The 26567-nt window shown below is 30.3% G+C and overlaps 2 protein-coding genes across 6 annotated transcripts in view; one reads left to right on the top strand and one right to left on the bottom strand.

Moving 5' to 3' along the window:
• Positions 1–26567, top strand: part of Hs3st-A (Heparan sulfate 3-O sulfotransferase-A) — a 385115-nt gene that overhangs the window by 253868 nt on the left and 104680 nt on the right. The window lies entirely within an intron of this gene.
• LOC147064575 (farnesol dehydrogenase-like) overlaps positions 1–26567 on the bottom strand; it is a 71706-nt gene that overhangs the window by 18867 nt on the left and 26272 nt on the right. The window contains exons 1-2 of one of the 5 annotated variants that reach the window (XM_085958289.1): positions 7287–7394; positions 5639–5865 (exon numbers count right to left, since the gene is read on the bottom strand). The exons of 2 other annotated variants lie outside the window; for them this stretch is intronic. In XM_085958289.1, coding sequence (XP_085814415.1) covers positions 5639–5770 — 132 coding nt within the window. In that variant the 5' untranslated portion in view covers positions 5771–5865; positions 7287–7394. Of the gene's footprint in view, positions 1–5638; positions 5866–7052; positions 7252–7286; positions 7395–26567 lie in introns of those variants that run through there. 2 more of the 5 variants (XM_085958290.1, XM_085958288.1) reach the window with 2 other exon arrangements.

The raw sequence follows: 26567 nt of genomic DNA, 5'->3' as shown, positions 1-26567 counted from the left end.
ATACCATTCATCCGATTGCGATAAAACCTTCGTCAGTTGTTGTGGTAACACCTGCAAAGGTTAACATATTAATACTATTAATAACGTTTGCATATTTTGGATTCGATTTTATTTAGTGTTCTTTTGTTCGACCTTTACTCATATAAGAATTATTTTCACATTGCCATATTGTATTACACAGATATTTTAATATTAAAAAAATAATTACTTACTATTATTTTTTAAATATCTAAGATAAATGTATCCACGAAGCGACCCGGTGAAAATCCGGGCTTGTAGTCTATAAAATAAATATTATTCGGAATAATTGGAGATAAAGATAATCTGGATAAAAATTTATCCAGATACCTAACCAAAAAACTGATGATCATACTATAGACATTCAGAGAATCAAAAATCTGAATAATTGAAGTTCTACTGTAAAATATAGCAGTAACTCATAATGTTTTTAATAAAAAAAAAAAAAAACAATACAATATTTTGGAGGTAAACTCTAAAAAACTAAAAAATATTTTAATACAAAGAATATAATATATTAGGGAAAAAATAGATACGTTAAGTCTTACGGCTACAAAATAATATAAGATGTTTAAAAGAAATCAATAAAACCTAACAATACCTAACGCATATGGTTATATTGTGTTCAATAATGAATGCTAATTTCTTAAAACCTATCTAGTATTTATTCATTGAATATATTATATATTTTTTATTTTAAATCCCTATTAAAGTTTGTATTTAAATAACAAACATAATATATGGTAGTGTTCATTAGGTACATCGTAGTTCTTAAGTTATTGTAGGGTTAGTCGGTAACTTAGTAGTAGAAGTTCTCGCCCTGCAAATGAGAAACGTGTGTTCGATAGTTTTACTAGTTTCAATATTTTTAGAGAGATTTTGAGATTTTAACTTAAGAGAGAAGTTAAGTTACGTTGCATGATTTACCAGTTCAGTTAAGTGCAAGAAACCGAAAGTTTCTTCAACCGAATAGCCGGCAAAGTGAAATCTATAACCGTATTTTTATGGCGTAATATTATACTCTCTTGTTCATAATTTTAAGACTATCGTGTGGTAATAATATTTCACGGAAATTAAAGAAACTACAAAATCTTAATAATGCAATCGGTTACCATCGAATGAAGATAATAATACTATTGCATACCCACTAAAATAAAAAAGGGGTATTAATCAATTCATAGTAATGTTAGATTTTAAAAATGCTTGATAATATTAATTTATATACTTACCTAAGTAGGTATCCAATATTAAAATTAAGTATAATATTTGTATGTACGATTTACAACAGTGTTTTTTTTTCATAAACCCATGACATTATATTATAAGCCTGAAGTATCATTAATTTATCACTATAATTAAATAATTTATTTTTTGAGTATATTCATAACTTAAACCTGATATTCCTTGCATCCAAAAATCCGATGTACAGTGGCTGAAATACTTTACATTGCGGTTTTTTTTTATGAAAAATGTTCCTTTTTAACATACATAATATACCGGTTCTCAGCCACAGATTTTATATAGATGAAAATAAACAAGTTTGCACATACTTGTCCACTTGCACATTTTAATGATTACTTCAGAGTAGGTATAGTATTTTCTTTAGCAATTTTTGACTAAAAATTATGTTGCGAAATGATTATTACTTACCAGGTAAAGTTTTATAACAATACATATTGTAAATCCAATAAATAGGACATACAGGTATATCTACACTTTACTTTTAACGTATAATAAGTGAAAATTAAACTAGTGGGCCTTGTTACTATAATACGTTTGAAATACAGAAGTATGTATGATCATACTATATTAATTGTAATCAAGAGTAAAAAAATAAGACTTTCTTAAGAATACAATTTAAGATTTTTTAGACCATAGATATTAATGGAGTGACGGCTATATAATTTTGTAGATTCTAGACTCAATAAGGACAGTTGATATTAAAATATAATATATTTAATTTAGGTATAAATTCTTTAAATTACAGTACGTTTGTTTTTTTGTGTGGCAGTAATTTCTAATTAGTATAGGTTTATAATATTTTTTTAAGTATACTTAAATAACTAACACCAATACTTACTTTTATATTAATTTAAAAATATACGGTACACACTTTCTAATAGCTTCCGAATGTACAATATTTCCGTGTACTATTTTGGTGTAGCTGTTTAATTTATATTCAGCATATATTACGATTTCCTATAAACAATGCAAGTGTAAAAAATATTAATCATACTATTACTAACCTAGAAGGCGTATTATGTAACGCTTTGAATGTATTTGCATAAAATTTTGAGATAGCGCGGCTTACCTTGATCAGCAATTTGGCTTGGAAAAGAATTAAAATGAGGTCGTGCCTTACCTGATATAGACAAAACAAATCTATGTAGTATTTACTTATTTATTTTTGATTATTGAAATTATACAATGTTACTGTAAACGATTATTATATAAAATAATACAACTAGGGTACAGTTAAGACAAAGTGCAGTGCTACGGAAATTTTTCTAGCTGTATCCTGCGACAGAATACGAAGTATATAATTTAATATATTTTTCTGATAATTTACATTTTAACGTGTGTCATTTAATGAATACGCAATATCTAGAAACATTCTAAATAAAAATAAATATATTTTTAATTCACAGATCAACTTATAATCTTCATATAAAAAAAAACTTATATAAAATGTGCGTTCGTCGAATACCCGATTTTGACTTGTATATTGTGTTAAGTTAAATGGTTAAGATTTAAAACTAAATAGACCCTATTTATAATTGGTAAAAATAAACAGCTGCAGTGTTATAAATACCTTAAAAATAGGCAACAGAAAACTTATAGTTAGTAATCCACAATGCCTAATAAATTACATAATAAAAGATTCATAATTAAGATAACGATGAAATAGATAGAATTCTGAAGATAATTTAATTGTTAGTTGACATTATATAAACACACCATAGTAATTATTATTAAAAACAATATATGTTACAGAAGACAATAACAGAGAGATGAAAAAATAATATTATAAGAGAAACTATATTTTTACAACTATACTGTTGTTAGCATAACTCAAATAATTACTTTAGTTTTTTTCATATTTTAATTATCAAATTAATAGGCACCTACAACTTACGGCTTAGCCGGACATAATTATATTTTGTACCTACTCTAATTGCGGGTTACTTAGTCAAGTACTTAAAATACTCCCGTCACTCCCCTGCGACAATGAGTGATTCTATATAGAATTTCAAAGAAAGACAATGTCCTTAAATTATTAAATGTTTTTATTCCAATAAATACCTAAGAGTACCATTACGACGGCCACCCGATGCAATTCGACGTAACGACTGGTGGGTGAGCATAACCACCAACCAAAATATTACTGTAGTAAATTTGACTTATTTTTGATTTGCAAAATATAGTACTAAATTAAATTGTGTTTTAATTAAAAATGTCATTGCAAGAATTGTAATTTTTGTTGAAATATAATCTTAATGATGTTATGTTGCTTTTATATTTTAATAAAAATCTTAATTATTACCATAATATGATATTGTAATCATAAATATAAACCTCACGTATGATTTTATTAAGTCCCAGGTCTTTTTCTACTATCTTGTTATTTATAATAATTTATTAATCTACACGTAAGCGTTTGGTCATGTTTAAAAATAGCAGTTTACGTCGTTTATTCACATAAAGAACAACGCGAAGTACCTAATTTTTCGATAAAATAAACCCGACGACATAAATTTTATTGAACGACCTTCGTGGATGCCGGAATAAACAACGAATAAACCGTCGAAAAGTACCCGTAAATAAAAATCCGTTTTAAGTTTATCGCCGATTTCACAAGTATAATTTGATTAATATATATAAATTTGTTACACATTGTGTGATTTTGCATCAAATAATATACACGAGTGAATTACTAATTGGTACCTACACATAATATTTTTGAAGGACGGATGAGTGTGAATGAACTCATTGTAAAACATAGTCGCTACAAGGCTTGCAAATGATAGGAAAAATGGAGAAAGCAGATACAGAATTTCACGATCGAGGATTATAATAATTATAATTATACTTGTATACAAAAAAGTGTCTTAAGTGTCAATACTATTGAACCGATACCTCAATATTTTGTATCGATTTTTTTTATGATATAATACCGAAATAAAACGTGAGTATCCAAGGTCAAATATTTCTTTTTAGTGAATCGAAAAAAAAATGTCTACATTGACATCTGTATTGTATTTTGTACTATGCATATAAAATACTAATAATAATGCGAAAACAGTTCTTACTTTAAATTAGATACTGATTAATATTAAATTAAATAGGTAAATGCTTAGTCAAAGTACAATTTATTAAAAATGCGACTAGATTGTTTGATACAGGTATTTTTCCACCATCTGTGTCTATGACCTAAAATAGAACAAAATATACCTATACAAACACATTAATGGATTGCATTAAAACATTTTTTTCATCTCCAACTGTGATGGCAATGGCTTTATGTCCATAAATAGCGAAAATGAATTATGTGCACCATTATTTTGTTTCGACATTTATTGTCTATTGAGTGTTTTTTGTTGGGCTGTATCAATTGGTTTAACAACGGTCCAAAAAAATGTAAATTATGTTATTAAAAAAAACTATTTTTGAATACTTCGATATTTACCTACGTATTTTTAATAATTTAATAAGGCCTTTTCTGTGGACATATCAGTATCTAAAGGTACTTATTTCTCACAATATGCTTTACATTACCTAAATCTAAATATATTTAGTTATACCTAACGCATTGTTTTCCAACCATTTCCGTTTGGTATAACCTTTGAAACATTTCGTAAAATCTACACAATAAAGTACAGAGAGGTAAACGAATACATAATAAACACAACCTGTCTAATTTTGATATAAACATCAACAAACATTGACAATCTGTGACAGTTTGTAATCTCTTTTACTATTATTCGTATTATTTCCTTAACTTGCCGCCCCTTCAAATGTACCGACTCTAAGCAGCACATGACCTGCCTCCCTCTACATGACGTCACTACCAGCAAGGTTATTAAACAATAATTCACTAATACATTTGATAAAAATAAAAGAGTATGTACCTACCATACGTATCCATATTTTTACAAACTATAATTAATTATTGTATCTTTTTTGCAAGCATATAAAAATTTAGACAGTTCACAAAAACTGGTTGAGCATTAGGTACTGATATAACGTAGCCAATAAAATAATAATTATCATTCACCCAAATCCTTTCACATTATTAACGTACCGTATTTTTAGAAATATATTTTTTTGTATTTTTAACAGTAGATCCAAAATGAAACGAATTACTAATGACGGTTGCTTAGCAACCAAACAACACGTAACAGCTGACAAAACTCTGTATTTACGAGTAAATACGGTGGAAATACTCAAATAACTCTTTACATGATATTTTCAGAATTTAGATATCATTAAATTGTATTTATATAATATAATATTATTTATCTTTGGCATTTTATATTCTATAATTTACAAGATGATTAGATGAGGAACGTACGTACATACGAACTACATATTTTGATGTACAGTTGTAAGTGTTTATTACCTGTATCTTGTGATGCCTTCTCGCGAGTCCTATAACCCTTAGTCCATGGTTAGCTAAAGATATAGCGGTAGCAGCTCCAATTCCTGTGCTCGCCCCCGTAACAACTGCGATTTTTCCTGCCCAGCGATCCATCACTAACTGCTTTTGTTTTACTTGTCAATTTTAGTGACTAATTAATCAAGTTCCAGGCGTTAGTTCAAAATTTATTTTACTTTATTTCGATGTTGCTATGTATGATAATAAATGAAAACTTAAAATTAATACTGACCTACAAACTTATCTAAAGAATGGCCAAAAATGGAATGTCAAAATGTTATTCGAACGTCAGATTTTGTCTAGCTACGAGTCTTGATTGGGTAGTTTTCGACAGTGGCTCCCCCATCCCATTTTTCAGATAAGTTTGAAAATCTGTACCAATATACTACATAGCTTGAAAACACCTCAGATATATATATATATATACCTACTAGAAAAAATCATATTTAAAAAAAAACACAATGCTAGTGGATGTATTAAATCTGAAGTGTTTTCAAGTCATGTATGTTCAATATATAGAATTTTACAATCTCAAATCATTTGAATTATTCGTTGAATAAAAGAAATGGTTTATTAAATATTATACTACTAAATTTTTGAGCTCTTACTCTTTCTAGTATGCACTATTTTCACCAGTGTTTCTCAATGTTAAAATAAGCTACGAACCTTTAATAAGGCCGATATTACGACCATACCTTCATTTTTTATGTTACGGTCTACAAATTAAAAAAAAAAAAAAACTATTCAGAATCGGATGCATGTAAGAACCTTTTTAAACCTTCTAACCGACAAATCTTAATTCAAGTCACAGGTTCAGATGCAATTAATTTTTATCTTATGTAAATACGCAAAATTGTTTTCTTCGATCTTTGAAATTGTAGTATTTTCTACAGCATTATAACATAATAATGCTAAATAGTTTTTAGTGTAATATATGGACCATTATGAATCAAAATTATAGTCTGTACAAACATTATATATATTACGTATAGTACGATTGGCAATATTGCGCGAATCATTATGTGAATTAATATGCTTATGAAAAAATAACCACGTACTCCTATGGGTGAGCATACCACAGCTTGGGAAACACTGGCTTATAATATTAACGAATTAGGTATATACTCAAATATTTACTTCGTCAGAGATACTTTTGAACGATATTACATTATATTTTGTAGTAGGAAGTAAACATGATTGAATGGAAGAATCAAACTATGTATCAATTGTAATTAATTAAAACCTTAGGACACAAAATAACTATTTACATTTACACTTATAAAATAAAGTAAAGACTAACAGTAAAGATTAAAAGCTTCTAGTAATATAAACATTTAATGAAAATATGCTCTAAAATCACTTCGGCTAGTTCACATACCACAAGTTGAGCACACAGCGCTAATCCACGTCAATATGCCTGAAAATGGGCGTGAGAGCCTTTGAAAACACTAAATTTCAGACCGCAGATTTCATGCTTTCCATATTATATCGCGTTTCAGTCAGCGGAGCTATGAATTACACTGTCACAATTTTATATTGTATACGCTGAAATAATTTTACACAACCGTGCGTGAGAGAAATGCTCAATGAAAGCGAAATAAATGGTAGTTACGTGTGAGATAATGTTTTATATATAGATGAGGTGTTTTTTGTTGCTGTAATTTGCTTTCAGACCGAGCCGCACGTCACTTCGCCGCGAATTTCTGACAGATACTGAATATCGCGTACATTTTTTTTGTCTATTCAGTCAACTATGAGTTCCATATTTGAATAAAATAAACTATGACTTCATTTTAGATTTTTTTATTTAATTAAAGTATTATTCAATTAAGTATTATCAAGCCGAAGAATCGTTATATATGTTATATGTATATACATTAGTTTTACAATTTCACATAATATGTACATATTATGAGAGATACATTCAGTGTTGCCAACCGTACTATAATAATTATAGTATATGTACTATATTTTTGATCCGCGTACTATGTACGATATTAAAAAGGTATAGTACGCCAAAAATACTATAATTTTGATTAACGGAAAAAAATAAATTTTTATTATAAAGATTTAATTTTGACATTACAAAATACGCCAAAAGCACTAAAATTTCGATATTTCCGTAATATAAATTCGTGCAAAATACTCTTCGTATTAGAAGAAAATTTGGCGAACTGAGAAAATAGTTGCTCGAAAGAGGTAAAAAAAAGCCGTTGACTTTGATTTAAAATGAAATTTCTTGAATTCGCCGATAAGTATTTTGGTCGGAAGACGTACATACATAATAAAAAATGGCATCGGAATTAATTCATAAATTCTCCCTTATTTTTTTGTGAAAACCAAAAAGAAATACATTTTTTAATACTATAATTTCTTGGACCGTGTACTATACATAATTCGATGACAAAAAGATGGCAACACTCGATACATACCTCTTTAGTACCCAAGTATACCAATGGTTTTTAAATATTTTGACGGTTGATAGAAAAAAAATATTTAACCTGATATAAAAGATTAATTGTTATATCTAGAGTAGACATTCATTTTCAATTTATATTTAGTTTCTAATTAAAATCTAAATATTTTTGACCGCGATCATTTTGATCTAAGTAGATACTAATTAAAATTTCTCATGTCCATTTCATTGTAATTATTTAATTCTATAAACAAGTTGTAATGGATCAATCTTACACAAATTATGTGATTAGTGTCTTACAGTCATTAAATATAGGAAAAGTTACAATACAGAAAAACAGTAACTATAAAAAAGTTAAATAATATAACCTTATGAGTACCTATTCCTTAACTTACTAGCAGCCGTTGCCAATTTAGCGTATTTCTTGCCAGATCTAGCATTAGTATTGGCATCGATTGGCATATAATATCTTGCTTGCAAAAAACGCATGTGGCTTGTGGCATTTTTATTAGCATTTTCTGATGCCTACATCAACTATAAATGTGTTGAAAACACGCTAGATATTAAAATTTAGTTTATTTATTTTCATGGGCATCAAATTTCTGTCTATCAGATACTTAATTCAGATAGGTCGGTAACTATTTTAGTGAGAATTAAAACACGATGAAACAATTTCATGCATTATTTAATGTTTTTGTATATTACTCCAAATTTCAGCGAATATTATTATACAATAATAGTTTAACCATTATTCGTCTTAAAGCTATGTTCTTTAATTCTCTGTCTGTCCTACTAGAAAAAAACTCTCGTCTTCAAACATAAAACAAACTTGAATGCCGTTGACACCATATAGGTAGGTATTTGTTATTAATTTTTAAAAACATTTCTGTTAAAATGTGTGGTTTTTTCACGTATCGACATTTTTTGTATTTTTGCACTTTTTTTCGATACATGAAAGCAAAGGTGTTGACTTCGTTCTCTGTAGAATAAGTAAATTTCCTTGCAATTCTATTTTCACAAAATCTAACGTTTTTTCATGCCAAATAGCTTGTTTTCATGCCCCGTCTGGCATGTTTTTATCAACTACAGTTGCCATCACTGCATACTAGAAGTAGGACCATGCAAATTACGACACTTCTCACTAGCGTCCAAAAAATTTTTTTTTAGAATAAATAAATTTTTAGTGGTTGATATTTGCAAATTAGTCAAAAATTGACGACAAAATTTTAAGTATGTACGTAACTCAGTCATGTATTGAGGAATTGCTGTAGTAGGTACTCAAACTAAACGTCACATTTAATCAACAATAATATTATTTATATAAAATGGCACTAAACAAAATTGATACCTAATCAATATGATATATATTTTTTTAAATATTAATTATATTGTCCAATTTGTATCGTTACAAATACGGTTAATAAAATAATACGAATCAGAAAACTTTTTCACATTTATTTTTATCCAATCACGAATAAGGTAGCAGCATTAAAATAAACTAATTGCATATTAAGCAAATATCAGAATTCAAATTTAGTATAATATTGTTTGATGTCCGCTCGAGGTTTCGATTTACGTGTTAAGCAAATTCACATATTATTGTTTTCCAATATGCGTTCGGATCCAGAGCATGGGTCTAAATAACCTTTTCAGAAAGCTGCCAAGATCCACTTTCAGCTGTAAAGCCAATAAAAGAAAATATCTTTTTTTCTGTGGTCAGGGCAATTTTCCGTAAAGCATTTTTCTCATAACGGTCAGCGCATGCTTTTTCCGTCAGAAACAATATTAACTTAATCAAATAGATCGATACTACTGATTGACGTAGATTGTAGAAAATATGAAATCAATAAAAACATGGTATTTTTTGTTACGATGTTTTATCAGTTTTTTCGATTACTGTAGATTTTAATATAAATTTGGGTAACTCTGTTAGACATAAAACTGTGTGACGCCATACTCGATTCGCGGTACGTAAGCATGAGGCATGATGTCATCGTACGTAACAGTGCCTTCGAAATGGACAAGATACAACATAGATTAGGTATATATATATTTTGAGAACAAATGGTTCCTCTCACCGCTTGATTGTATAAACCGTAGCGTTATTGAGGACATGGCTGAAATTAACTGCGTTTAACTATTTTTATACATCAGCTGTTTTGTAGGTGTTTAACATAATACTAATTTATCGCCGCTATTCTAAACGTCATGTTGATATCAACAAACATAACATAGATGATTAATTGAATGTAATGTCTAGATTATACCATGTGATGCAAGATAGTGAATAAATGGACATTGAATTAAAACTAATAATTAGAAACGTCCAAATGTTTTTTGTAACAAAACTGATTAGTGGTGATTTTACTTATATACGAAATTTCCATTTAAATTTTTCCATGCGATTATCAAAATTAATAGCATTGATTCTACCTGTGAGTAAAGTCAACGCATAAGCAAATAAATTCACGTCGTAAAACAAGAAATGTTTTGAAGAATATATTTAATATTTCATTGGAAGTAGCGACGCGTGGTCTTGTGAATTTGATTTAAATATTTGCAGGTATTGACGTGTGTTGATTTTCATAAAAATGATTGTGTACTTACGGACATACGTTGGAACAAAGATGTTTTGTGTAGTTGGAAGGTATATTGCTTTCTTCTGGAATTGACATCATTGATATGGGTATTAAAAAAGTAAATACGTTTTAAATTAATAACATTGTAATCACCCATAGGATAATATAATATGCATTGTACATCTAAGAAAAATTACCAACCACACATACTAAAGCATCATTCACCACAGAGAAAAAACTAAGTTACATGTATATATTTTAAATCCAGGTTTTTATAGCTATTTATTGATTTACTTTATGCTTCCTTAGATGCATGGTAGTAACCTTGTAGGTACATATTACTTGTATAAACAAGCACACAACGTTTAACATTATTTATTATAAAAATTAATAGTGGCACCTGTGAACAAAAACTATAACTATTTTGTCAGCACGCCTTGTTCACTACAGAAAACTGCTAGTTTTAAAATAAAATTGCATGCACATAAAAAAATATGAAGAATAATACTACTTTAAACTTGATGAAAGCCATGCAATTAGGGGTTAAGAAAGAAAACTCATCCATTTTACTGTTTATTAGAACTCTAAGGCATAAAGCCCACCAAAGCGGGCGAGCGGGGTACAGTCGGCATGAGAAGCGTATATACATAACCATAATCACACGCCTCTTGCCGCGCATTACCTCTCACTTATGTAAAAAGCGGCACCGATCACATTTTGCCTCGTGTTTCTTTGCAAAGTTATTACATTTAGTAATTTATTTCTCCGCTCTAAATTCATTTTCACAATGATGTCATTGTGCTAGCGTAGTAAGTTATTATTTGCAATAACAATAAGCGATGTAAGCGCACAGTGTAGAATAAATTATAATATGTATGCGGAATAAGCGCGCGCATGTACGACGACGCTCCCACCACCGAGTAAATTAGAGACCGTCGCGCCCATTTCACTGGTCACATCCAATGGGCCCTGACGTATTTGAATACATGGTATTTTCGTTTTATTGTCGTGCTATGACGTCAAAGGACACCGCGCTCAATTCTGTGTGCGTTGAAATATAAGGCGCGCGAGGCGTTATATTCGTCATACGCTGTGTACCTTCTATTGTATTTCTGGTGATTCACCGCCTAAATTGCAAAAATAAACGAGCGCCCCGCTCGCCCGCTTTGGTGGGCTTTATGCCTAAGTGTTACACTCTCATCCGTATCATTAAACCTTCATTGCAGTGAAAAACGGGATACATTTATATAAGCATTATTATATTATAATATGTAATGTAATTATGATTAATATTTTTCTTTATTATCGCAATGTGTATGTAACATTTTTCTAAAATACCTTACTTTAATAAGTACTACCTAACTAACGTTTGTTTAATTTGTTTATTCGTGTAATTATCCGGGAACGATTTTGACAGGTGCTTACTTGCTCCAGTTTAAGTGTGCATTTTGCTAGGATGCGCAGTATTATCTTTTACCTCTTTAGAGTGCATATACTTTACCATTTTTACTACTACGCTATGAAGAGAGATATACAATTTTCTTTACAAAAAGTGCAATGAGTATCAATATATTTAGTACCTAATGCAATCTTTAAGATACTAGCGTAAAAGTGGTATCAAGTATTGCGATATTATTATGTCTTCTGGTTTAGAAGTCACCGAGTATTTTTATATTTTAATTATGTATCTATTTGCATAACTTCATTTCCTGTTATTCCCATGATGTATTAAAACGGCGTGAGCGCATAAACGTCAATCTCTAAATAGATTTACGGATATCACTTGCATTCCAAATCGCATATTAAAGGCATCTGGTTGTAGATGGTATCAGACATTTTGTATACATCACTAATACAATATAATATATATTATTACATCATCTGAAATATCGCATAACCGCTTACTTGAATACTAAACAAACCAGTAGGTAGAGGAACATGTTTATTTTTGTATTATTATTATTATATTTTTGATTTAGATTAATAATATAAAGATTGTGTTAGTCGTTAATGAACAGTTTTGTAATAAGATTAATAAGTTACTGCAGCTGTTTTAATAACATCAAAGATTTGTTCACAATTTCAAATAAACTACCAAGTCGTCGCTATAGGATTTGTTTCCCGAATAGACCAAATGTCAACTTTACAGGAGATGAAAAACAAATTTCACTGTCGTATATTTCAATATCAGTAGATGTACCGATCATTCTTTCTACACTGTATGATTGCAACATTATCTAAGAATAGATTCCAAGAATAATATACTGGTATAAATCATTAAATGCACAGAAAATGCGTTTTATTTACAAGTACTCACTGTGGATATTCGGGGAATTTTATGCGCTCTCTCAGAATAATGGATATTCGGGACAAAACATGGACGTTCGGGATTTAAGACCGTAGTGTATTGCTGCACGGCCCACAGATTACTGAGTGGTCAAAAAGTACGCGCCTCAAACGTTATATTTATTTACACGATAATTGTTATTAATTACCTCTACTATTTAAATACTTAATGATCGTAATTACCCAAGTTCGTATGTAATAATAACATGAGGCAATCGCTTTTTCGGTGTTTTTTCGGATTAAGTAATAAAATAGTTTTTAAGTAATTAACTATTTTTTTATTGAACGAATAATTCACAAGATTTAAGAATGTACCATTCTAATAATTTAACATACTTACATACATTTTTTAAACCACTTCTGAGAAAATATATTATAAGGTATCTACTACTTCAATTACTAACCGACGTCACGGTCATTTCTCCAATATTTTATGATGGTACTTACTCGTACTTGCTAACAATTTTATATTAATACTTTTTCCAAAAAAAAAAAATCTATTTATATATATCTATATATTTCTATAATTGACAGTTAAACTTATTACAAACCATCAAATAAATATTATATATTTACTATTGTAAGGAATAACAACACAAAATAATAGCATGTATAAATTAATTACCATTGGCTGCTAATATTAGGTAGGTACCAATATCCTAAGTATTTATAATATCCACCAAATAAATAGTTACTAACATACATATTAAATTAAATTAACTATCAGCACATTCAAAAATAAATAATAGCATCGCCTTTATTTTCATAGAAATACCTAGATTAAAAGTAAAATAAAGACAAACAATATTTGATTAATAATAATTTGAAATAATAATTATTTTTTACGTCATAGTAGTTGCCGGGTCATACTGTAGAATTCATATAACCGTTGGGATTTTGTGTCATTTATCAAAACAAAATGCAGTTATTTAGGTTAAAATACTCACTTCCACAACTCTACTGTAAGTTCAGGGCGAACTGGTGATGTATCAGCTATGAATGATATCTTCAAATTTGATGAATTCACTATTAGAACAATAGTAACGTTAAAAACAATATCAATAAGACGAAATTTGAAAGAAGTCCCCGGACGGGCGAAAAATATGAAAGTGGGCGTGATTGTTTTAGAGCTAGACAGCGTGAATATGGGAGAGAGATGCACGGCGTGAGCGTGGTTTGATTGGCTAAAGTCATATTCGGGAAATAAACACTCAGCCAGAGATATATTTCGACCGAAATTAACTTGGATATTCAGGTACGAATAGTTGGACATTCGGGAGCACACCACGGAGTAATTGTAACTTAACATGGCGTATTCGGGTTTTTTAAAAAAATATCTCTGTTCCTAGATAAAAATATATTGTTTTTAAAAATGATTTCGGTAGAGTTCGATAAAAGAAATTGAACTGCATTAAAATGTCGATTTCAACAAAAATGGATATTCGGGAAACAAATCCTATAGCGACGAAGTGTCGATAAGGACGATAGTAAATATTATTATTAGCTGGTTTAAATAAACTAATAATCATTTTATTGTAGATTTTACAACCTTTTTCTTAGCTCGTAGTCGAATTGAATTCATTTACAGTTAATTCTTTTTTGTATGAAAAATTATTTCGACACGATTATTGGTTGCTAGGGGTCTGGGGTCCTAGCAACTAAATTATTAATATATACGTGCGTTACTATGGAAATCAATATGACATTTCAGTATTATTTCTATCAAGTACATATTTTTTTGATCGTTTTTATATTTATACACCATATTAATTAATTTAATCCGTTCGCCATAATATATTATTTCGATTGTACTAATATTTTTATCTCATATACTTACATATTTTTTGAACTGGTAACTATTAACAATCACAAATATCAGTCATTATCAATATTGTTACTATAAAAATTTATCTCATAAACCGATAAGAATCCTTTCCCTTTTAAAATTTTTATAAATCCAACAAAAATTATAAACGGTTTCTTATATTCTAAATTTAAGTTATTATTTGTAAAAAAATATAAACGTAATGATTCTAACAATAATTTTTAATTGTCGTGACATTAATACGAAATAAATTAAATGTTTCAATAATTAAATGATTGCCTCTATTTCAAAGAACAAGCATCTTTACAACATCAAAGGTAAAACAAACAGAAATAGTACCGTTTTGATTGTTTGCCATTTCTTTGTTGAAATGTTACTTCCAGCAACCCTTTTAAGGATTTAGCAAACTCTAAACAATATTATACCTAATAAAATGTTTCTTGGGAAATGTACGATTACACTAAATAAATATTGTTAATTTAATACTAAACGGGTAACAACATTTTATGCTGGTATCTATCGGAATATTTCCGTTTTTTTCTTATTAATAATAAAATAGATAATTCATCATCATAGTCCTAAAGTGTAGTGAACCTATGTTTGTAGTATTAAATTAACCTAATTTCAAGATTTCCTCTATAGATAACGAATCATTGTACTGTCATCTTACGGTGTAAAATAAAAGTTGTCTATTGCCGAATAAAAAACGAATCTGTTTAAATCATTAACGATCCGCGTCTACTTTGCAGACCAACTACAACATTAACTAGTCAAACTACATGCGAAGCGTGTAGATCAGCGATTTCCAAACTGGGAGGCGCGGAGTGTTGCGCAGGGAGGCGCGAGAAGTTTAACACAATTATTAATGTATCCACAGGTTTGAAGTTTGCAAATGCATAGTTTATAAAACGGCCGCTAGTTATAAAATACATAAAATCAGTCCATTAAAAGGTTTTTTGCAAAACTGTCTGAAAATATGGAGACTAATTTTATAATACCTCACTTCTATACCATTGTGAAACGCGCTGACTATCTCGTGAAAAAACGAAATAAAAGGGTCAAATCATAATGTTGAAATTTGAGGCAAATTTGTTTAGGAACGATAATTTTGTTGTTAAACTTGTCTATTTGGTTGAAATTTAAAAAATAAATGAGTGAAAAAATCAATGCAAGGACCACCAATGCATTCACTGATTTAAAAAGACAAAGTGAAGACATTCAAAAATAAGAGGTGTGGAAATCAAAATTACAAAAAAAAATAAGTTCGCCATGTTTCCACTTTTAAATGATTTCTGCGCCAGATATATTGAAGAAAACAAAAATCCATTTACTGAGTTCTTGATTAGTTTGCTAATGCATTTTTCACATTATTTTATAAATAGTGAAGAAGTCGCCTGCGGCGTGGCGTTACTTTGTCTCGAAAGTATTAAATATTTTAAATATGTGGTTATGCGTTGCAATTTGATGTGATACCTATAGGTATGATGATTGATACATTTAAATGATAACTCCCGCGTATAATTTAGGAAACAATACATTCGAACACCACACTGCCCTTAACCTCAGCGATATGTAGCTGGTCCCGCTAAAGATCCTGGCCTGGGGGCCCGCTTCAGGGTGTGGGGCCCATGATAGAATCCATCTATCAATGAACGATGATGAATTTGGATTGATTACTATTGAAATTGATTGTGCTAATAAACCAGCACATTTATCGCATGAAAAACAAATTAAATTAAAAATAATATAATATAAGTAGAACCTTGTTTATTTAAAAAAAAAAAAAAAAAAATTCGTTTTCTTAGCTCGTATTCTTATTTGTCCGGTAGTCCTTTGTCCAGTACAAATCTTGCAATCGATTTTTAACTAAATTCCCGACTAGCTTGACATTTGAAATTTTTATAAAATATCAGAACACGATGCCAATGCATTTTTTTAATACTTTTAGCCATCTTTAAGTAGAATTGAATTCATTTTCAGTTAATTATGTTTTGTATGAAAAGTTATTTTGACACCATTATTGGTTGCTAAGCGGATTGTCCTAGCAAATAAATTATTAATATAAACGTGTGTTACTATGGAAATTAAAATGAAATGTCAATATGACATTTCAGTATTCTATGATCGTTTAAGCTAGTCAAGTCAAGTTTATATGATTCAACAGAAAATTTAAAAACGTTGTATATAAAAAGTTCTTTTTATCTTGTAATTATTTTTAATTGACTTGCGAATACAGCCTTCAGTTTTGCTTTGAATTCCACTGAGTTTAATAAGAGACTTTAATTTTTGAGAGAAATGTAATTTGTAGAGAAATGATCCACTGTGTTAAATGATAGACTCTAAACCAGGGGCGGGCAAACTTTTTGGATGGAGGGCCAAATTCAAGAATTCAAAATGAGCGGCGGGCCGCAAGTAAAATACCATTTTTAGATATACACTATTTATTATCACGAAAAATAAACATTACAAAAAAATAATGAGAAGAATGAAAGTGTTGTACATTTTTTCAAATTCAGGTGTTAATTTTGTGGTTGATATTTTCAAAACTGCTTGTAAATGGGCATCGGAGATATTTGATCGTAAAGAATTTTTATTGAGGTTCATGATCAAAAATGTTTGTTCACATATATAGGTTGATCCAAAAACAACGAACATTTTTCTTGCATAATCTTTAAGTTGTTCGAATTTGTCTGAATTAAGGGCATTGTAAAATTTGGATATATCTTCGCGACGATGCAATTCTCTTAAATCAATGTCACACTGCAGACCAATAATCTCAAGCTGTAGTTCTGTCAGTACACTATCAATATCTATTGAAAATGGATCGCGTACTTTTGCTAAACTTGTCTCAATTTTTCGGAAGTCACCAAATCTTTGTAAAAAATCGTCATTCAGAGCTTTAATAATTTTACCATATTCTTCAAATTTATATTCTGGTATATTCAGCAACTTCAAAGTTGGAAAGTGGTCCACGTTCTTATTCGATATTTGTCGAAGGAACAACTTGAGTTTTAATTGAAATCCATTCAAACTCTTCACCATATCGTGGGCATATATTTTTTTTCCTTGCAACGCAGAGTTAAAAGTATTTAAATGTGTCACGATGTTCAACATAGAAAATAGTGGTGACATAGTGTGAGACGAGACGCAAGGAAGACGTACTGAGATAATACATTAACGAAACAACAAATTCTTCAAATTTTAATCTATTGTCAATATTTTTTAAAAAATATATAAAAAAATTTATTCGTAATCAGAAATACAATTAATGATGGCGGGCCGCAAAAAAATACCCGGCGGGCCACATGCGGCCCGCGGGCCGCAGTTTGCCCTCCCCTGCTCTAAACTGACGGTACGTCAAGAAATGCGCGGGAAATATTTGACAAACGTTAACAAAATGACAGGACTGAGAAATTCATACCACGAGTACGATAACCCTTTAGAATAATATATTAAAACAATATTTTTAAAATTGTCATTTATGCCTACTTTACCACATCAAACAGACGTTACTGATTTGTTCGAGTTTGCCGGTTACCTATGTTTATTTTATTGAAGTCAATCGGCATTAGCATTCCCATAGGCTTCATTCTGTATGGGCTCAATGTAGACTTAAGTATGTCACGTTGAGTAGTTTCTAACCGTTTTAAGTCCCTGTCCACAAGGCATGAAACTTCTTACTCACAACTATGCCCATAGTTAGTTTACAGTTCAGGTAAACATAATGTCCATCCTATGAAAGTAAGTAACAGCTCGATGTATATGAAAATTACCAACAGAGGTATTGTCATAATTTCGACAGTAATAATTAAGGTCGAATGGATTAATCCTAGGGATATTTTTTAAATTATTATCTATTATTTATAATAAAGATGTGTAGTGTTATTATGTTCTCATTAAATGCCAGAAGATATTAGCATGGAGTTGCATATAAAAATAAAACCTTATAAACATAATATCTTTTTCAGTATTTCGGTTAAGGTGACGCATCAGTGAAACGCCAAATAATTCTCAACTGTACGCGCGACGAAATTTTGTACTCGCTTCGCATTCATAGAGAGAACGTTGAGTCAGACATACGTCACTTTGCTGCGTGATGGCGACGGGCCAATTAATTCTAAAATCGTGTAAAGATGACTAAAAACGTTACCCATTTACTTTAAAAAGAAAACATGTCAATGAATATATTATTATTGTTACTAATAGAATAATAAACAGAACGTAAAATGGACGTATGTTGGATTTATATGAGAAATAATATTTCGTTTGACAGGCGTCTTTTGCACCCGCGACCCGCAATCCGCACATCGCCTAGCAACGATCTTTTTAGACCGTGCCTCAACTAATGCATGGCCTTAAGGATTTTACCATGATTTATACATTATGTAAAACAATCGAACGGAACTAGTAATGAGAATAACAGCGCATAGGTATATACACGCTAATTTTCTATGGCCGGCCTGACGTGCATGAATTGGTTTAGCGAGTAAACGCGCTTGTGGCACAATTCCGGTTTTAAATTATTCATAGTTTCAGGTTAGTTTTTTTTTTATATTTTCTGTGTATGTCTATTCAATCGATCTTGTAGCAAAACAAATAGAAAGAAGTTCAACTTTTCAATATATTTTTATTATTTTGAAAAATATTTATGATTTTAAATGAAAAAATAATTAGGTACTTACATTAAATCAATTATGTTCAAAGTTGTCAACACAAAAAATGCTAGGGTTCCATCCAATCTACCGCTTGAATTCAGCGTCTGGCAAATGTGTTTTTTTCAATATATATTTTGATTCAAGCCACGTATGAATAGCAAAGGTAGAGTTAACGTATTACTTTATAAACCAGGTAACGTTATATGGCTTTTTGGTGGAATGTACTTATGTATTATGAGGTTACTATACACTCTCGTCTACCTAAATGTTGCTTGCTCCAAAATACAATCAACATCAGTACATATCCGACTCCTGGTTATTTCTCATAATTAAGTGATTCCGAACGGAGTTCTACGACAAAATGCAGTGAGTGGTTTAAAGTATGACTTTCCATCTTTTTTGTGATTGAGATAAATAAATAATCAAAGTTTTCATATTCTTCTTCTTATTTGCCCATATCCGCCCCTTAACTGGAGCATATGGACACCACGCGGCGCTTCCAAGAATCCCTGTCGCTCGCCAGTCTTCTTGCTTCGTTCCAGGTCAAACCAGCATCCCGTAGCTCCGCCGTATACACTCTGTAGATTGTATTTAGCGGCCTTCCAAGACGCCGGAATCCGGTCGGCTTGAAGAACAGGCAAGCCAGGTTAAAGTTCTCTTCTGGCATCCGCAGCACGTGGCCGAGCCAGGTCCAACGTCGCCTCTTCACTTTCAGCGTGATGAGAGGTTGCTTGGTACGTTCTCTTATCTCCTCGTTGCTGCTAAAGTCATACCACCGCACACACAGAATTAGTCGCAAACATCTGTTTTCGAAGCTCAGTATACGGTTGCTCTGAGCCTTCGTAAGGTGCCATGATTCGCTACCGTAAAGCAGCACCGTCAGAATGCAAGCGTCAAATAGGCGGCATTTGGTTTCAACCGAGTACAATCGTGAGTCCCAGACATTTCGCATCGAGTTGAATGTTGCTCTCGCCATTCCCATTCGGATAGCGAGCTCTTTCTGCAAAATGCCATCTCCCGTGATGTGTACCCCTAGGTACTTGAAGCTGTCGACGCTCTCGATGCTTTGTCCATCGCTAATCAGAGGGAAATCTGGATCAGGACAGGTACTATTGCACAAGACGTTGGTTTTCTTCGCGTTGATTTTCAAACCAACGCGAGAGGAGTTGTTATGCAACATGTTACCCAATAATAAAATATATTCACAATGCGTACACTCAGTAAAATATACGTTAAATGAAAATATATAATAATTATTTTCATTTTTTCACCCCTGTCAAACATAAATAATGTTTCAGCTAGGATTTCTAGTTAGTTCCAGACAGTTTTTTTTTATATAAAACCAATATAAAGCTGAGAATCACTGTTTTAAGATGAAGAAAATAATTATTATTATGTGATATTGGATTTCAAGACTTTCCAGGTTGGGGATAAATAAAAGGACGATGTCTGGAAATATTTTTTTATTTATTTATGTATAGTAAGTAGGTCACACACTGTTATGAGATGTCATGTATTAATTATTTTATTGGGAGAAAAATTCACAAGGTGGTCCTAGAATCGTAAATATTGGTTTAAAACATTGTGACTAATTTAATATGTTATTATATTATAATATAGTTAGGTGCAATTAATTGTGTTCCATATTAAGTTAATCAAGCTTAATTTTGTACTTGTGGTAATGTTATAATGGTAGCGTAGTAACTATTTAAATCATAATAATTTTTAAAAATAGGCTCCATATTCCAAAAAATTAAAAATGAGAATTATAGACGTAAGCAGTAGATAATTTTAATGATTTTCAATAAAAAAAATGAAAATATTCACTCGAAAAGAGTACTAAAAAAAAAATATTTCCTGATTGAATTTTGATACCGAAAATACCTGCCGGCAGAGTAATTGAAAATATTGACATTTAATTTCTTTTCCGTGTTCTTTCGATCGCAAAGGAAATGCTATAAAAAGTATTTCTCTCATCTCATCATATATGAACTACATAGGTACCTAATACTCATAAGAGGGATATATTATTTAATATTTTAAAGTTTTATACATTACTTTGGATTATTCAATGCTTTTCAGTATCTTGTACTTGTACAGTACTTGTCAGTATCCATTATACTATGAAATTATTGAGTCCCTAATAGTCAAAAAATGTTAATTAATTAATCTACACTATTAAGAAACAAGAAAGATTTTTTTGAAAAGAAAACATAATATTAAGTAATAGAAATAAATTAAACATAAATAATATTTTCTTTATTTTGAAATAATGTTATTTCTGTTTACTCGCGTCCAATAGACAGTATTTGCTACTGCATAGTAATGACAAAGATCTTTATCATAAATAACGAACTGTATGGTGAATTTTTAGATATAATATAAATATTTACTAGTGGTGAACAACCTGCGGTTCACGGACTAAATTTTTTAGCAGGATAATAAAAATGAATAAGTTTTTATAATTTTGAAAAATAATCGGTTTAATAAATCGCAAAAATGTTTTAGTTAGTCGGTACCTATTTAATTTGACTCTCGTGAAAAGAAGAATATTTCCCACGTCTGATTTATAGGTAGGTACTACTTATAAATTATCTACCTATTTGTTGATTATTCAACAGTATTTTTTTATCGAAAAGTGTCTCCAGTAGTTGTAATTTATTGATATAATATATTATTGCTAAATAACATTTTAGAACATCAAAATGAAATACTTACTTAAGAGCATACATAAGTGAAACGGCAAATAATTTTCAACAATAGGTGGGACAAAATTTCGCATCGTCGCCAATCGCCGAGCGGCATTTGAGGTGGGAGCATGTCGATTTTTTTTGTGATGGCGTCGTAAGAATATATTCTTAATTGTATAAAGATGACTAAAAACCTTATGCCTGTATGTACTCGAAAAAGCAAACATGTCAATGAATATATTATTATCATTACTAGTATAACAATCAACATAACAATAAATGGACGCATGTTAAATTTGTATGGCAAATTATGTTCCGTTCGGCACGCGTCATTAGCACAATCAGCGCGTCGCATAGTTACGATATTTTTAGTCCATGCCTCAGCTGAGAGCCTTGAAACCGAAAATCATCATTATAATGAAATTTAAATTGTTTCCATAAATCAAATATTATATTTTTCATTTTACGAATCTCGTACCTCACCGTCGCTAACCTTCGTAAAATTTTGAATATGAAAATTTTACGTCAATATTGCGTAATCATGGGGTCAATGCTCACACACCGCAATACATTTTGAGATGTGGCAATGAACTACTGCTTAGGTACTCTGTAAAGACGATATTTACATATAAATATTGTTCAGAATGTATTACATATTATTTAGCAAGAGTTTTCGACAAATGTAATAATATTATAGGTAACCATATAAATTAACCACATAAAATTATCCCCATAACATTTTACCAGTATCTGTATAATGTACTTACATACATATACATCACCTTTAGATGACATTTAAATTTCATAATTATTATGTTTATTGAATTAGGCATTAAATTATTATTATGTAAATTTGCTGTTTATCACATCATTAGTAAGATGTTTAGTCAATTTATATCCACTTTCGTTTATTTTAAGGTCCACCAAACAGCTATTTAAAAAATGTAATATTGTGCATAATAATTATCACTATTATCCGTTACTCCATTGCTAGTTTAAAGTTTATCCAAACTAAATCCATTCATCTCGAGCGTGTGCCTAGAATTCAATACATATAATTCAACTACCTGTTTAGTCGAGCCATAGTCCTCTAAAACTACATTTCGGACATACCTCTCGGATGCCACTGGATAAAAAGAGTACAAAAACATAATATAACAATGTTGTAATTGTTTACACGGAGGAAAGCCACAGTATTAAAATAATATACTATTAATACTATCGACTGAAGGTACTTGATGGAATTTGAATTTAAATTCTAATGGATTCAAGCTCTGTATTATTCCATTTAAGTCGTTTTTTACGACCCGGGTTTCGCCTTTCAGCATCTTCACTCTTATATAAGCTAGAGTAAAGATTGTTCGTTGTCAGTGTGTGTTTGCCTTTGGTGAGTGTACACGGCGCCTGAAGATGCCGAAAGGCGAAACCCGGGTCGGAAAAAACGACTTAAATGGAATAGTACAGAGCTTGAATCTATAAGAATTTAAAATAATATACGTTGTTATGAAAGTTATGAATACACTAGACTCCATTAATAAAAAAAAATATCACTCAAATCAGTTACATGTTTGAATCCTGTTTCGTGCATAAATTAATATATGGTGATATGTAAACTGCTTCTAAATATATGTCACTTCATTTAACCATCAGGATTTCTATATAATATGCAGTTATTATATTATAGATAATAACTACTTTTAAATTAAGTTAAAATATTTAAATATCTAAAGTACTGATCCAATCCATTATAACTACTACGAAAGCTTCGGTTAATTTGTTATAATAAAATATTAGCCATATAAGGTCCGAAGGGAAAAGGGAAGTCGTATTCACGATTAATATACATATTAGAACAATTTTAGGAAAAAGGAGAGTCGGAATAACTAAACCGATATGGTTAGCTTGTGTGGAAAATGATACAATATCGTTGAGGCTAAGTTAATGGGGGTAGTTCGCAACAGACAAAAGGGAGTGGAAACGTTTCCGGTAGATAGCCAAGACCCACATAGTAAACTGAAGTACCAACGAAGAAAGTCATAAATATTATAACATTGTGTATAAACATATCTCAATGCTAAATTAAATAAATTTAATGACCTACTTCATTAGTGAATTGGTACAACGATAATCTAACATCTATAATTTGCTTAGCTATCAAACGTATTGATCGTGGGATTACATAAAGCTAATTGGACACTACATGTATTCCGAAATATAATTAATATTTGCACTATGTACCTTGTGTTGACACATTACTATTATCTGTATCAAATATGTACTCAACAGATATTTTGATATCGCTGCGCAAGCTTTGCAATGGTTCCTTTGGGATTTGTCTCAGTTATGTACAGCGATGTAGTTTCCTCAAAGTAAGAGAAGGTAAAGCATTGGGACCTAGTTAACGAATGTGCACTGAGTAATTTTATTTTTAATTGATGAAAATGTGTATATTATATAATATTGTATCGTGTCATAATAATGGGCCATGAATGGATTCGCTTTATTTTAATATTATGAGACAACTATTTTCGTCAACATCATCATCATCATCAGCCTGTATCTATCCAATGTTGGATAAGAGCCTCTTTAAGCTGATTCCACTCCTCTTGGTCGTATGCGTTGCATTGCCACGTACTTCCGCAGAACTTAATAATTTCATCGATCCAGCTGCCTCTAGGTACACCTTGCGGAAGTTTTGTACCTCTTGGGTACCACTGGATGACTATATTTGTTCAACGATTGTCCCTTCTTCAATCTATGTGTATAGACTATTTTCATTTAAGGCCTTTAGCGAACTCTATTACATCGCAAACTCTTATCTGTTTCATTATCCGTAAAGACAAGGATTTCAATGAAATGGAAAAATGTGATGTGCATTTCATTAGATATAATTTAAACTGGGACGCAATTTAATATACATTGAAAATTCTATGTAAAGGAATTATTCAAATATACATTTAGAACATAATTTAACCTACCCTAACCTAACATAATTAACTAAATTCATCGATAACATTGTTCAAACTATAGCTTGTTAATTATGTTGGACTGATCCATTCGAATGTGTAAATTAGCAATTTTGATATTGACGTTCTATGAGTATGTTAAGTATTTTTTTAAATATGCAAATGTATTATAAATACAGAAATTATATATTTTAAATATCAAGAATCAAGATAATCTTTATCAATTTACTATGAAGCCAAAAGATTCCGTATAAAAATAGTCAATCCAACTCAGATATAATATTAGGTATAATTTATCAATCTAATGTGTTAAATTAGTTACATTAAATTTAGACACACATCTAAGATTATTGGGGCCGAATATTAAATTTATAACTACGCCACTGACACTGTAACTGCAAACTTGCTCACTGGTTATATCCTAAGGGAATAATGCATGAAATGAAGTACCTACGTAGAGACGCGTGAAAAGCAATAAGAATTATTGATTTGTCAGACGTGAAATATGTCAGGAAATAAATAAAAATGAATCCAAAGGCTTTTGATTAATATTTAACAATCATCTTCAAAGTCAAATAAATTTGAAATATCAGCCTAGACATCGCGTCAATGATATTATGTTTTTAATGATTACTGAATATATATATTTGATGCCATGCGAAAATACTTAAGAATTTAGCACAACTTTGTGAAATACGTAATAAATTATATGCTTAAACGTCGATAAGCACTAAAAAGAATAACATTTAAATGGATCCAGTTTAAACCAATAATTATTGTACAATCATAATGTATCCCAACTCTGTGCCCCAGTAGGGAATGGTGGAGGTAGGCTGGATTCAACACAAATAGTGCACAGTAAACAATATTACTTTCTCAGTGATATGTATTTATTTTTATAAAGTTTAGTGCGCACTATTTCTATCGGATCTTTACAGCCTACCTCCACCCCTCGCCACTGCAGTGTGCCCACGAGTAATTTTGCATTTGTGCATTTTATAATATCCCCCGAAAAATTGGGGCATATAAGATACTATCTTCCTTTTGTTTATCTTATTTATGTAAACAATTATTTTCAAGAATGAACGCTATACAATCGAAATACGCAACTCACCGATGGGAATCTAAATAACTATGAAAAATTTGTTGACGAAGTCCAATGCCAAAGATCCCGCTTATTAATTTTTTTGTTTAATGTAAGTACTTATATATTTTTTGCATACAACGATATATTTTTATTAAAAAATGAATAACATATTTCCAATTATACGTTTCACTATATTACTTAATAATGTTTTTAAATAACATTTAAAACTATATTAATACAGGGTTATTGGGTATTTGTTTAAAAAATATAACAATTATGTATATATTATAATGTAGGTAGTAGGTAATAGGTACATTATTCTCTGTCTT

The sequence above is a fragment of the Rhyacophila brunnea genome, unplaced genomic scaffold (assembly GCF_057557595.1).
Source record: "Rhyacophila brunnea isolate RB1 unplaced genomic scaffold, BYU_Rbru_1.0 scaffold_7, whole genome shotgun sequence".
Lineage (NCBI taxonomy): Eukaryota > Metazoa > Arthropoda > Insecta > Trichoptera > Rhyacophilidae > Rhyacophila > Rhyacophila brunnea.
Note: the sequence above shows the minus strand (reverse complement) of the source record. Positions and strands in the feature narration are given on the sequence as shown.